General features: G+C 57.2%; 1 protein-coding gene across 2 annotated transcripts in view; it reads left to right on the top strand.

The window, feature by feature from the left end:
- Myo18b (myosin XVIIIB) overlaps positions 1-14,860 on the top strand; it is a 214,287-nt gene that overhangs the window by 20,059 nt on the left and 179,368 nt on the right. For both annotated transcript variants that reach the window (XM_076560972.1, XM_076560971.1), the window contains exons 4-11: positions 48-1,274; positions 1,639-1,705; positions 2,512-2,624; positions 3,460-3,636; positions 6,788-6,986; positions 9,148-9,290; positions 9,956-10,056; positions 10,428-10,491. In XM_076560972.1, coding sequence (XP_076417087.1) covers positions 48-1,274; positions 1,639-1,705; positions 2,512-2,624; positions 3,460-3,636; positions 6,788-6,986; positions 9,148-9,290; positions 9,956-10,056; positions 10,428-10,491 — 2,091 coding nt within the window. The remainder of the gene's footprint in view (positions 1-47; positions 1,275-1,638; positions 1,706-2,511; positions 2,625-3,459; positions 3,637-6,787; positions 6,987-9,147; positions 9,291-9,955; positions 10,057-10,427; positions 10,492-14,860) is intronic.

The raw sequence follows: 14,860 nt of genomic DNA, 5'->3' as shown, positions 1-14,860 counted from the left end.
TCTGATGAGTCATCCGGCAGCTAAATACACCATGGTCTCTTTCCTAGACCCCAGAAGTTCCCACTAACCAAGCCAACAAGACCAACCATGTCCCCAAGCCTGGAAGCCGGCAGACTTCCCAGGACAGCCCATCAGCCACCATGAAGAGTGCAGACATTCCAGGCAAGGAGCCCCCAGGGGCTGATGACAAGAATGCTGCCGCTGTGTCTGTGACTAGCACTGTTGGGGAGCGGCCGCAGGAGTCAGGTCCCCCAGGAACACCAGCCAAAAGGACACTGCCCTTCAAGAGGGGCGTGAGGAGGGGTGATGTGCTGCTGATGGTGGCCAAGCTAGATCCAGAGCTGGCCAAGCCAGAGCAGAAGACTCAACCTCGTGACACCCCCATGGACAAGACCCCAGCTCCAGACACGGACCCTGGAGGGGCAAAGAAGGAGACAACCACGGGGACTCCCTGTGGCCCCCGGGCACCCGTACCAGAGAAGACCAGGACTAGGGGTGACGGAGACACAGGCCAGGGCACAAAAGGTGGGAAGTGTCAGGGCACAGAGGGAAAGGGGAGCCGGGACCCCCAGACCAAAGGGCAAAAAGAATGTGAGTCCCAGAGCATGGAGGGGCAGGGGACGGGGTCCCCAGCCCAGGGGGCAGGAAACCAGGGACAAGAGGGGACAGCAGAGAAAGAAGGAGGGGGTCCTCCAAAGAAGATGGAAAAGGGGGGTGCACCCAAGGATGCAGGCGCTGAAGTGAGACCCATGGAGCCCCCAGTCCCCACGAGGAAGTGGGGAGGTCCCCTGGGCCCAAGGAGCAAGTGGGGCAGTCCTCAGAGTAAGAACAGAGAGACTGAACCTCGACGTAGGGACGAGAAGATGGGTGACCTCCAAGGCACAGCAGAGCCCAGGGGGCAGCAGCAGGAGGCTCCAGGGAGGAAGGAAAAGGCAGGGAAACCCCAGAAGAAGCCGGTGATACCAGAGAAACACCAGGAGCAGCCTGGGGCAGCGGCTGAGACTCCTGAGGAAAGCCGCGAGGCCCCAGCTACAGAAGAGACATTGGCAGACGCTGCAAGGAAGGAGGACCAGCCAGAAAGCAGGATGCAGGGAGCCGAGGAGGCCTGTGTGCGCGCAGAGGAAGATGTGGACATTGTGGAGCCTCAGGCAGAAGGTCATGCAGCGCCTGCCCCCGAGATCCGAGTGGAAAAGCCTTCTATGCAGAAGCCTGTGGAGGAGGAGCCGGGCCTGCAGGACCCAGGCCGTCGGGGCCAGAGTGGAGACTCTGACCAGGTGATGGGTCGTGGACTGTGGAGCATGAAGAATGAGAAGGACATGCCCTAGGGGAGGCCACAGGGTGGGCAGAGGGCTTGCCAGAGCCCAGCATGTCAGGAGGCCAGGAGAGCTCTTCTCTGAAAAGTGAGGCCCCTAGGCTCCAAGTAGCCTATGCCTGGGCCAGACTTCTCCCGTGGTCCCCACACCCCCCAATGCTACTAGTGCTACTACTAGCCACAATTCTCTAAGACCCCATGCCCGAGGTTCCGTTAGAAGGTTGCGATCTCTGGCAGCTCCGTGAGAAGCCCCCGGTTTGGGGTCCCCACACCAAGCCCGGGGCTGGTGATGGTTGCCGGTTAAGTGGCGCTCTCTTTGCTCCCAGGCTCTGGAGGAGAGTTGGTACGAGGCACAGAAAGTGTGGCTGGTGCAGAAGGATGGGTTCACTCTCGGTAAGTGGATTCTGCCCTGCCTGGGGTCTGGGGGGGCGGGGGCGGGTCCCCACTCTGTTCTTCTCACGTCTCTCCTGCCATCAGTTCTCAGCCAGTTTTATTTCACTCTCGGGGCAAGGAGGTAGAGGAGGAGATGCCGAGGTGAGAGTGTGGCGTTCCAAGGCACCAGAGCCTTGGGAATGGAAAGGCAGCCCATGGCATGGATTCCAAAACGCTGCCAGGACCAGGGTCCAGAGCCAGTGGGCAGAGAGACCCCCCACTCCCAAGCCCATGCTTGTTGACCAGCTGAGGCTGGAGGCTGCACTCTAAGACATTCTGTGTTCCGGAGAAGAGGGACCCATTTGTACTGTCACGGAGCTGCAAGGGCGATTGTCCTGTCCTGACCTAGGTGTGGGGCGGGTCAGTGGGCACCACCCTCTGAGGGGCCTGCTCAGTGCTCCGCCCCATAAGTCAGACTCAGCCTTTGTCCCTAAAGGGCTCAGTGCAGTGGTTCCCAACCTTCCTAATGCTGTGACCCTCAGGTGACCCCTGTGAAAGGGTCGTTCGACCACCCCCCCCAAGAGTTTGCAACCCACATGAGAACCGCTAGCTTAGGGGGTCACAGCTGAGGCCCTTTATGCAGACAGAACCCAACAGAACCTTTGAGCCTGTCCCAAGTTCTGTCCTCAACTCCTTGGCCTGACTCAGGGACCTTTCCCTCCCCTCCCCTGCCCTCCCCTCCTCTTCCCTTCCCTTCTTTCCCCTCCCCTCCCCTTCCCCCCCTCTGTTCCCTCCTCTTTTCCACCTGTCTTTGGTTGCCCACACAGCAACAGTGCTCAAACCAGACGAGGGGACGGCCGACCTGCCGCCCGGAAGGGTGCGTCTCTGTATCGATGCAGACAAGACTGTCACAGAGGTGGATGAGGAGCAGGTTCACCGAGTGAGTCACCATTCCCTCCCATCACGGCTCTGTACCTTCCATCCGCACCCTGCAACGGGCTCCCCTGACCCTGCCTGCAGGTGTCTAGAGGGGTTGTGGGATAACCATGGGAGTCATGGCTCTGCCGGTGGTATTCCATGACGGGTCACTCACTGTGTCCTCTCGACTCTCTGTGAAGACAGGCTTGTCAGCCTGCCACTGTAGTTCTGGCTGACCCAGGCAACCCACGACGACTCTTCATTTTGTGTAAATCATTCTACAGACATGCTTCCCTTTTCAACCTGGATGCCAGGGAACTCAGTTAAACGGGCAGCTTGCTATTGTAGCATAGGTTCCAATGGCCTGTACTTTGGGGATCAAACTTTCTCGTAGGAGATTATGCATATCTTCGAGGCAGGCTTGGTGAAGGAGATAGTTGGCCATTGGCTTCCACCCCTGGGTGTCACAGGGCATGTCTGACACTCCTCTCTGAGACCTAGGAAAGCAGATAATAGCAAGGGACATGTGCCCATCCGAAGCCACTGCATGATGAGCTCAGGGCTTTCCTTGGTCTGTCTTGGAGACATCGGCCTCCCCGGGCAGTGCATCCAGGAAGGGGGCCAAAAGCAAAGGAGATAGGCAGGGCAAGGGGAGGGGCTGTCACTTCCTTGCCTGTGTGCTGGCCTTTGTCACGAGGCTTTGAAATGACAAGGCCACACCGTGTCTTGTGTGGGCACAAATATGCATGCAGGTGTGTTTGTACAGGCGTCCCTAACATACATGTCTGTGCATGCATGGTGGTGTGCATGGGGTGGGGGATGAGGAAGCCAGATGAGATCCTGTGTGATGTCTGCAGGCCAACCCCTCTGAGCTGGACCAGGCCGAGGACCTGGCTTCTCTGGTCAGCGTTAACGAGTCAAGCGTCCTGAACACGCTTCTACAGCGCTATCGGGCTCAGCTGCCACACACCCGTTCCGGCCCTGATCTGATCGCCATGCAGCCTCAGAGGACCACAGTGCCCTCTGCGGGGAAGGTGAGGTGGGACCACGGCAGGGGGCGTGTGGAAGACTCCTTTCCTGGGCATTGGGGCGTGGCGGGGGGGGGGGGCAGAGTGCCAGCATCCCGGGAAAACCTCAGCTCTGCTCAAGATGAGGATCTGGGACTTGGCAGGTACTGAGGACCATGTGACCCCCTGCTCCCTAGAGGGGAAAGTTGGGACTCTGGTCCGAAGCCCAGGTGGCTGTAAACACTAGCTGTGATACCCACCTGGAAAGCCATTTCACAGACACGCAAGCAGAGGACCCCAAAGGCCAGGCTGCGGCTCCTCTGAGCTCCTGACACATGCTTAGACTCTCTAAATCCCCACATAGCCACATTCGTGTGAGACAGGAGCCCCGTTTATCCTGATATTCATTTATTAGCTGTTAAGTGGAGGAAAGGGCCTTTTTTTTGGTCAGGATTCGGCATGAAAGCAAAGGCTCATGGCGCCACCTGGTGGAGAGGCCCGGACCACACCCGTGCCCTCCGAGCCCAGGCCTGTCCCAGGAAGCAGTTTGCTGGTGGGTGTTGGGCTCTGAGGAGCACCAACCCTGCTACCCTGAGGGCGTTGAGGGGGAGAAACAGGCCACAGATGGTAGAGTCCACGGTGGCCAGAGTGGACTGGACACACGTGGATAAGGGTGGGACCCGAAGAAGCCAGTGGGCGAGAGGCAGGTGTCACAGGTCCCGGGTGTGACTGGTACGGTGGTGTGGGTGACAGAATCACACGGGCCGACTGAGGTTGTGCAAGACCCTGGGCTGCAGCCAGATCTGGCCACGTCCTCTGTGTGCTGTTCCCGCCTTGTGGAGACGGGGCCCTGGGAAGGCCATGATGCTTGCTCCCAAACCTTGGCTCTCGGCTGTCACTCAGGGCTGCAAAGCCACTCTTGGCTCACTGGAGTCCCATGCGGCGATGCCCACCCTGGGTCTCTCTTCTCAGACTGGATGTCATAAATTGGGCAAAAGCACCCGAAAATACAGGCACAGGGGGAGCTCTGAGCGGCACTGCCCAGGCCTCCCTGTGGAGGGCCCTGGGCTTCACTCCTTCCCTCCTCTGGTCCTCTGGCCTCTCAAGGTCTCATGGGAAGTTGGCCCAGTCAGCCTCTGGTCCCCCAAACAGCCACCAGCTGGGGGACAGGCCTGCAGTGGCCCGGGACTAGGGGCAGCTTGAATCTGGGCTAGGTGGCTTCGGGACATGGCGAGAGGCTCCCTCGGGGTTGGAGCCTGTTGAAGTGTCCGTGGATGTGAGGACACATGTGGACATGGCGATGCAGCCGGGAGGGGGGTCCCTGGACGGGGGCTGCCGTGCACTCTGCAGGAGGCCCAAGGTGTCACAGGTAGGCCTGTGGGTGCTCATGGGTGTAAGTCCCACACCATCTGTTCCCCACACAGTGCGGGCTTGCTCATGACCTGGAGTTCCCAGGCGCTGAGACTGTGTCCAGTAGGGCAGGCCTTGTCCCATGGCTCCTGATTTAAGAACCTACTGAGTGCTGGTGTCTATCCGTTTAGAATAAAATACTCAAAGCAGGGTGAGGCAACTCCGGCCCCGGTTCCCCAAACAGCCACCAGCTAGAGGTCTGAGCTATGAGGAGGGCCTTCTGGGCATGTGCCCCGGTTCCTCCAAGTCTCAGGGAGGGGACAAGGCTAGGCTGGGCCCAGTGATCACTGTAGGACCTGTGGGCCTTGGACTTCCATCCTTCTAGGTTTCCCACATGCCTTGGCCTCCTCGGCCTCTCCTGTCCCCAAGGATATTTCTATGTAGACTCTGTCAGGGTCACATGACAAAACCAAGCGGCTTCACTAGCCACCTTCTCCTGGGCAGCATGGAGGAGGCTGCTCACCCCCTTCTGGGTTCCAGGGCCACTGTCATGTTTTCTCTGGTCCTTGTCCTCCGGGTATTCTGGGGCTTTGGAATAATTATGTACTCCAGAATGCAGTGTGTGTGTGTGTCTGTGTCAGCCTGTGTCTGTCTGTCTGTCTGTCTCATTATGGCTAGGAGCACTGGGGATGGAACCCAGGGTCTCTCGAATACTAGGCAAGTGCTGTCCCGTTGAGTCACATTGAGTCACACCTCTGTTTTAAAATCCTGGGATGGCCTCGCTGGCTTGTGCAGGCTGGCTATGAGTTCCTCTGTAGCCCAGGCAGGCCTTGAATTTGCAGCCCTCCTGCCTTGGCCTCTTGAGTAGCTGTGATCACAGGCTTGCGTCTCTGTACCCAGCTCCTTGTCTCTTTAAAACTGGGTTTGATGAAACCCAACTTGTACCTAGTTCAATCCACTTTCCTGCGATTGTGCAGCGCCTGCCACAGCCCTCCATCACATCCTTCAGGACAACCATCACCTGGAGAGGGCTCTGGGCTCTCTGTGATCAGTCTGAACCCACCAAGTTCCCCCAGAACCCTTAGATCTGCTTTCTGGCCTTTGCCATATCCGAAGGAGCTGGCATCCAAGGCTTTCCCAGCTGTTTGTTCCTTCCATTTGCCGTCAAGGGTGTCAGCTTGGTGACTCATTCACACTGTGTCTGTCTTCCTGAGTTTGAGGTGTTTTCTGGGACCTGGGACATGCTGTACAAAGCCCGGGATAGCTGGTGTCTCCACGCACTTGTTGGGGCATGCTCTGGTGCTGAGGGCCGGGATGCTGTGCCGTTGTTCAGTGTGACCGGTGACGTCAGGGTCTGTAAGAACACGCCTTCCTTTCTCTTGAATGTGTCCCTGGCATGGTGGTGTGGGCTGAGTGGCGAATGCTCACATCTCTGTGGGGGACGCTCCAGCCTGTACTCTGCAGTGACAACATCCACCCACAATGTCTGAGGGTCTTGCTTGCTCCACATCTTCATCAGAATCCAGCGGTGACTGCTTGTGACTAGTTTCTTGGCCAGGGGGATGGCTCAGTTTGTTTTCATGACTCACATCACAAATCGATAGCCATCCCCTGTTTCCATGCTCAATGTTGCTCATCAATTGTGTCCGTTTGCCCAGCTCCCTCACTTCAGGCAAATCCTGCCCCATGATCTGGCTAGCAAGTGCAGCGAACCCCTCCTGGGTGGAGCTGTTGATGGTCCCATAGGTTCTCCAGGACTCCCTGTGAGCCCGCGCTGGATGACCCCTGCAGGCTGGCGGGAGGGCTGATGCCTGTCCTCTTCCTTCAGGTACTCCGAGGCCGCCAGGATGGCCTGCCCGCCCATGTCACGTCCCTGGCCCAGCGTGCCTACTGGGCACTGCTGAGCCAGAGGAGAGACCAGAGCATCGTGGCTCTGGGCCGGAGTGGGGCTGGGAAGACCACCTGCTGTGAGCAGGTGCTGGAGCACCTGGTGGGCATGGCAGGCAGCGTGGACGGCAGGGTGTCAGGTATGGTGGTTTCCAGGTGACAGGTGGATGGGAATAGGGAGCGGGAGGATTGGGGGGTCCTGGGTGGCTCCTGTGGGGGTGGCCTGGGTGGCTCTTCTTTACTTCTGTTCAGCTGCCATCCACAGCACAGACAGGTGAGGGCCCTGTGTTGGCTACTGACCCAGGAAGCTGCTGCAGCATCGTACGCCTCTGCCGGGGTAACATTGCACATGTCTCTTGTGACATTGGTGGCTATTACAGCCATCGTCACAGCTGGGACAATCAGAAGCAGAAGATTGGCTGCCACCTGCTGGGAATGTCTGTCCCTGAGCAGCCCGCGGCCTACTGTAGTCTAGAGGACATGAAAAGCAAAGACACAAGCGTGCTGGAGGGGTGTAGCATGCTGGAGGGGTGTAGTGTGCTGGAGGGGTGCAGGCGTGGGTGGGCCTTAAAGACCTTCAGTTAGCAGCAGCAATAATGATAAGGAGAGCAGTCTCAGCCATCAGGGTGGGGGCCTCCAGGGACCCTGTGCCAGCTCTCTTCTAAGTACAAGAGCTCTGTGATTTTGAACAGGACTGGGCGGTAGCTATTATTATCTGAATTTTACAGGTAAAGGCCTTGAGAGTCAGAGAGGTTAACTAGCTTGCCCAAGGCCACAGAGCAAGCGAGTTGGAGAGATGAGATTGGTTGCACCCCAGGCCAGGGTTCTCAATTATGTTTTTAGTGTCCCCATGGAACCATCATAGACATGTCTTGCCTCATCATGCCCCAGGTATGAAAGTTCAATGCCTGAGCTAAACCACACACACACACACACACACACACACACACACACACACACACACGAACACACACACGAACACACGCGCACACATACATGCACGCACACGCGTGCACACACTCACAGAGTTTATCTAGAAAGTATACAGTGAGCTCGTGTGTGCACGTGTGTGCGTGCATGTGTGTGTGTGTGTGTGTGTGTGTGTGTGCATGCCTGTGTACACTAGATGAACAGTAGCATTTTTACTTCCTCCCAGAATGGTGTCTTCTCACCCTGGAGGCATTGCCCCCCTCAGGACCCACACAGTGCTGCACCCTGAAGGCAGTGGCTGTGCGGCCACCATTGCAGCCTACAGGTGCTTTCCAAGCACCATGAATTGTCGAGTCAGTCAGTGTTTCAGAGCTGTGCCAGGGACACACTGTCACCACCCCCAGGGACGATCCACCTGAGGCAGAAAGAAGGTGACACCTCGCAGGACAGGGCCCCCTTGGGCCTCTCTTAGGTGCTCTGCCTGCTGCCCCCTTCTGTGGGCGCTCAGCACTTAGCTGACTGGGCTGCGGACGAGGGTGTGGCTGGCCCAGACGCTCTCACAGATTGGTTCTGCTGTGTATGTGAAGGTGCCCAGTACAGCACGCAGGACATTGTGGGTACTCAGAGAATAGCCATGGCAGGGCATTGTGGGTACTCAGAATACCACAGGGAGATTCCAGGTGCCTGGTACAGCATGCAGGGCATTGTGGGTACTCAGAGAATAGCCATGGCAGGGCATTGTGGGTACTCAGAATACCACAGGGAGATTCCAGGTGCCTGGTACAGCATGCAGGGCATTGTGGGTACTCAGAGAATAGCCATGGCAGGGCATTGTGGGTACTCAGAATACCACAGGGAGATTCCAGGTGCCTGGTACAGCACGCAGGGCATTGTGGGTACTCAGAGAATAGCCATGGCAGGGCATTGTGGGTACTCAGAATATCATAGGGAGATTCCAGGTGCCTGGTACAGCATGCAGGGCATTGTGGGTACTCAGAGAATAGCCATGGCAGGGCATTGTGGGTACTCAGAATACCACAGGGAGATTCCAGGTGCCTGGTACAGCATGCAGGGCATTATGGGTACTTAGAGAATAGCCATGGCAGGGCATTGTGGGTACTCAGAATACCACAGGGAGATTCCAGGTGCCTGGTACAGCATGCAGGGCATTGTAGGTACTCAGAATACCCGTGGGGAGAGTCCAGGACTCTCAGGCCCTCCGCTGGCTGTCGGGTGTTAATAAGGAGTTAGGAGGACCCCGACACCACACCCTAGCACTCAGATTGTCTCTGTCCTACTCACAGCTCTGGGACTCCAGGCCAGGGTGGCCACTTGAGGCACAAGTGACATCTCCCCTCTGTCTCCCAACAGTGGAGAAGCTCCGGGCTGCCTTCACTGTCCTCCGGGCCTTCGGCTCTGTGTCCACCGGCCACAGCCGCAGGGCCACCCGCTTTGCCATGGTGACCTCCTTGGACTTCAATGCCACGGGCCGAGTCACAGCCGCTCAGCTCCAGGTGAGGCTCGCGGATGGGCAAGGGCTCCTTAAGGTGTGGCGCCTGCACCCACATCTCCAGTCAGGACCCTGGGATGTGTCTGAATGTGTGCAGCTCCTCAGGGACAAGGGTCCTATGAGGCTCGGCACCCCCAGAACGTTGAAAGCAGCCAGCAGGGTGTGGCTCTGGGTGAGGGCGCATTGCAGTACAAACGGAATCCAGGCCGGTCGTAAAAGCGCACGTTGAAATGTCACAGATCCACACAGAAGCCTGTGCCTGGGTGCCAGACGTGTGGCCGGCTCCCCTCCCCAACACTCCTGATGAACAGAAAACAAAATCGGGCGTTAGAAGCGATGGCCGGGCAGCACCTGGTGACAGCCCAGCTCGTGGAGAGCTGGCTCCTCAGCACCCACGAAGGACGGCCTCTGTTCAGCCGGCACCCTTGGGTACAGGCTGGCAGGCTTTGATGAGGGCGACTCTCTTGCCTTTCACAGAAGCTGGAGGACTCCATAGCTTGACTGATTGCCTGTGGGGCTCTGAACCTGGGGTGCGGTCACCCCTGGGGTGCGGTCACCCCCGCAGTGAGGCCTCAGGGAGTGTGGGGGTGGGGCACTCTGATGGGGCCTTTGGGGACCAAGTCCCGGCAGAAGGACCCCGGCATCACACTGCCCATCTGGCCCTCACAGACAATGCTTCTGGAGAACAGCCGTGTGGCCCGGCAGCCTCAAGGGGAAGGCAACTTTGAAGTTTTCTCCCAGCTGCTCGCTGGGCTGGATGTAGATCTCAGGTGAGTCCTTGGGACAGGCTGGGGCAGCCGGGATAGCAGGATGAAGAGCACCCCGTGTGGAGCTCCAGCCGGAGCCGAGAGGCTGGGTTACCGGGTGCTGAGGACCCCAGTTGCCCGGGCTCTGCACAGGGCTGAGGGACATGGCTCACGCTTTATCAGCTCTGGACCCCAGTCTCTTTCTCAGGAGCACCATGTGAGACTAGAACATGGGGTCATCAGGGAGGGCGGTCCTGGCAGAAACAGGAATGGAAGGCTGGTACAGCCTGGTGTGTCCCGGGGCAGCCAGGATGTGGTGTGACCCTGCAGTGGGACACCTCCCGCTCTGTGCTCCCGGCACGGGCAGACCCCTCACTTCCAATCCCCTCTTCCAGGACGGAGCTGAACCTGCACCAGATGGCCGAGAGCCATGCCTTCGGCATGGGCGTGTGGTCCCAGGTAAGTGACGGACCTCCAGGGTGGGAGGTGGTGGAGGGTCCCGTGACCCACTGTCTCCTTTTGCTCTGGCTCTGTGGTTGGCGATGGCAGTCATGTGGCAGAGGCAGGGGGCTGCCTTTGTAGGGTCTGGGCTGGTTGAAGAAGTGAGACTTGTTTCTGAAGAGGCGGGCGTGTGGTGGGAGAGGCCCGAGGCACAGGGTCTCCCTTCAACCCTGGCTCCGCCCGTCTCCAAACATCTGTATCTTCTTCATCAAACCTCCCTCTCCAGGGCTTTCTGGACCTCCTTTGCCCTCACTCAGCTATGATGACACTGGGGTTAAAGGTCAGGACTCTGGCATTGTGGTAGGAAAGACAGGCGTGGGAATTAATGCAGCTGGGAGAGAAGAACGCGGAGGAGGATGTGGGGCTGTGGGTACCGGAGGGTGATTGAAAGAGGTGCTCGGTCTCAGGGAAGGCTTCGCAGCCAGGGACATTGGGTCTGGCTGACATTGGGGGTTCTGAAGGATGAGTAGGAGTTCACCAGGTTGAGAGGAGTCAAACGAGATTAAGGTACAAGGACCAGTTCCCCTCTGAGCATAGATGCAAACAAAACAAAACAAAACAAAACTCAATAAAATGCTTGCAAATTAAATCCAAGAGCACATTAAAAAGATCATTCATCACAAGAAGTTGGCTTCATCCCAAGGGTGCAGGGATGGTTCAGTGTGTGCAGATCAATAAATACAATGCGTCGCATAAATGGAATCCAGGACACAGGCCACAAGGTCCTCTCAACAGATGGAGAAAAGGCTGTTGACAACCCAAGGCCCCTCCGTGATAAAAGTCCTGAGGAGCCCGGGGCCAGAAGTGCGGCTCAGCAGCACAAACGCTGTAGGGAACCCACAGCTTCCCACAGAAATGAAGAAGAGGGGGAGTCCACGCTCCCCTCCTACTCAGCACAGCAGTGGAGTCTTCGCCAGGACAGACGGACAGAGAAGCTGACACAAGGACACAGACAGAAAGGAAGGGGTCACGGTATCGTTACCTGCGGATCATGTGATCCTGTGGCCCTCAGGATTCCACCGGGAATCTCGGAGCAGCTGACAGATGTCCCGGCCCGCGGGATCTTCAGCAGAGACCCTAGAAGGGGGAATGGCGAATGAAGGGACAAGAGACACAAAGAATTGACAGCAAGACAGTATTCTGATCAAGCTGCAAAATTTTATTTTTCTCAGGTGGGTTTTATAGTAGCAGACCAGGAAACTTTCTTTGGGAAAAGATCAGGGGACTGTTGAGTTGCCAAGCAACCCAACCAAGCAACCCAACCACAAAACATTGTTGCTAATGGTCAGTGTAGCAGAAAGATAAGAAAATGATAAGTTATTTTCTAATAACTCAGGACTTGTCCAGGCAAGTCAAAAGTTTCTGGTTAGGGGCTCAATACTGGACAACAGAAACGTAACTTCAGGCAGGCAATATGGCATGGCTCTTGAAATTGTCCTCGGCAGACAGACACCCTCAGCAGAGTTGCGGGGGGCACAAACAGCGCACATGGAGGCAGCCGCCCTCCTGTGCGCCACGGACAGACGTCCGGGGAAGAAATCAAGGAGTCGATCCCATTCTCGATGGCCACAGCGAGCATCGCACAGCAAACATAACCCGGGCATCCAAAGCCCTGCGACGAGAACCTTAAGACACCAAGGGAAGAAACGGAAGTGGAGACTAGAAGATGGAAAGACTCCCACACTCATGGTGGGGTCAGTGTCGTAAGTGGCTGTCCGACCAAGGCCACCTACAGACTCAGCATCCCTACCCAGGTTCCGATGCCGTTCCTCACGGATGTAGAAAATCAACCCTGAGACCCACATTGAAGCAGAAGAGACCCGGGGCAGCCAGAGCCACCCTGAGCAAAAGCAAGACTGTGGGAGGCGTCACCACGCCTGATTTCTAATTAACTCACAGAGACGGAGCAGTGTGAGCACCACGGGACAGACACGGGACAGACGTGGGACAGACGTGTTGACCAATGGGACAGAACCGAGGACCCAGACATGAGACCCAGTCCCCACAACCAAAAGTACACCCTGGGGAAGAGACAAGCATCTTCAACAAACGGTGCTGGGAAAATGGGTGTCTGGGTGCAGAACGAAGCCCAACGCCTCACCCCTCAAAAATCAACCTCAAGTGAACCACAGATGCGGGCCTGAGGTTCCGCGCTCTGGAGCTGCTGCTGCGGGAGAGAACATGGCAGGATGCGGGATCGAGGAGGAGGCTTCCTCAGTGGGACTCCAGTCGCCCAGGGAACAACACCAGCACTGGTGAAGGGGACACCATGGGATTAAAAAAAACAAAACTTTTTCTTTCCAGCAAAGGACGCCACAGAAAAAGACGGCCTACAGAGTGTCAAAAGCTGGCAGAGGATTATCTAGAATTTGTGTCCAGAATATACAAAGAACTCCAGAAATAGCGAAGCAACGGGAAACCCAAACACCCGTTATCAGTGAACTAAGGAAGAGAACAGACGCTTCCCAGAACGCAAAACACAACCGGCCCGGTTAGAAGGGCCACCATTCAGCCGCTGGGGAGGACGCACGGAGGGGCCCCTCACGCGCTGTAGCAGGAGGGAGTGTGAATGAGTCCAGTCGCCACGGAAGCCCAAGTGGAGGTTCCTCAGGAAGCTAAAGCCCATGTGCAGCCGGGCGCTGACACAAATGTCCCTGTGTCAACACACCACGGAGGCACTGACACCCCAGCATTCACCACAGGACATGGGGAATTTCTAGAACCAGCCCGGGTGTCCACCATCACGAGAATGTGGGGTTTGTATCGGAGTCACACGCTGCTGTGAGGGGGAAGGGCTTCTGCCAGGTCAGGGTGCAGCCCGAGGCCCCCCGCCAGATGCAGTGAGTGCCCGCTTTCCCAGGGAAGACCCCGCCTCAGACACGTTACAGCTGGCGGCAGAGGAAGAGCAACCCTCTGGGTTAGGAAGCCTCTGGGTTAGGAAGCCTCACACACGAGTGGCTATGCCATTGGCTTGTTCTTTTTCTTTACTGTGTAGTACTCCCACCCAGTCTGCATTCATCACTTCCTGCTGAGGGTGGGGGTTAGAAGGGTGACATATCCGCTCAAGAGCACACTGGTCAGGGCGTTGTGTAATTGCGTAAAGAACAACTGGCTTCCTGGCCGTCGCCCGGAGCCTCATCATCCTTGGATGGGAAAACATCTGCTGGCTAACTCACATTCACGTGGGGCGCAAGGGAGAGAGGAGTGGGGCTTCCCGGGAGTCTCCCACCCTCTCAGGACAGCCAAGTGCTGGGTGACGGGTTCTACCTGTCGTTCAAAATCAAGTGTTCCTTGCTGACCTCGGGAGCCGCGGTCATCTCGCGTCCGCCGCGTCCTCTGTGCGTCCCTTCCCCGCCACTTTGAAATCTCATAAATAGCTGGGCGTGGGGGGGGGCTTGTTGTGAGAATCCTCCCTTCCCCATCCTCCGCAGCAGAGGAGCAGCTGCGGTTGCTAGGCTGAGCCCCTGGTTGCTAGGGACTTGGTGGTTCCGTGGTGGCCCGGAGACACTCGCGGTGGCTGCTAATTGAAACACTTCCAAGGCGAATCTCTCAATGTCACCGCCCGCTTTGATGTCGGATGTCGGAGGATCCGTCTCTCCGCTATCTGCATAGCGGAGGCTGGAGGAGAAAGGAAGCGGCGTGGGCGGGACTCGGGGGAAGCCTCTGCTCCGATGGCTGCAGTTAATTTGCTGTGTGACCTTTGGCACACGCCGTGCCCTCTCTGGGCCTGGGACTCTATGAGATTCGAGGACCTGTCATCGCTAACAGGCTGCCCTGCCCTGTGTCACCCAAATTCTTTACTTGGATCAGGTACAAATTGGTCTCCCATTATGCGCCGTGGAGGTTAGGGGCAAGGAACTCCTGTTCCTGCCTCATTTTCTCTGCCTTCCAGGCTTCCGGGCTGTGTGTCCTCAGCCAGATGGCTCATACACGGGACTACTTTCAGATTGATTTTAATATTCAGTCAAATATAATTAGAGGTATAAATCTAACAAAAAGAGAAAAAAAAATGACACTCGAAGCTCAGTCACCCATAAACATCTCATGGGGCCATTCTTGCCGGCTTCAAATTCTCTGGCAACTTCCCTTCGTCCCACGGGGTGGGGGGTGGGGGGCGGGGGGTGGGGTGGCGGCGAGCAAACACTGTTCCAGCTTCCGAGGAGGCAGACCTTGGGGTTTGGCGGCACAAGGTGGTGTTGTGAAATAAATCCGGGTCCACGGGCTTGCCGTGGGATCTTGATGGATCCGTGGCGTCTGCCGCGGGCGCAGAAATGGAAGTGGGGTCAGGTCCCGGTACTTAACCATCTCGGCTGGAAACTTTTGCTCC

The sequence above is a fragment of the Peromyscus maniculatus genome, chromosome 23 (assembly GCF_049852395.1).
Source record: "Peromyscus maniculatus bairdii isolate BWxNUB_F1_BW_parent chromosome 23, HU_Pman_BW_mat_3.1, whole genome shotgun sequence".
NCBI lineage: Eukaryota > Metazoa > Chordata > Mammalia > Rodentia > Cricetidae > Peromyscus > Peromyscus maniculatus.
Note: the sequence above shows the minus strand (reverse complement) of the source record. Positions and strands in the feature narration are given on the sequence as shown.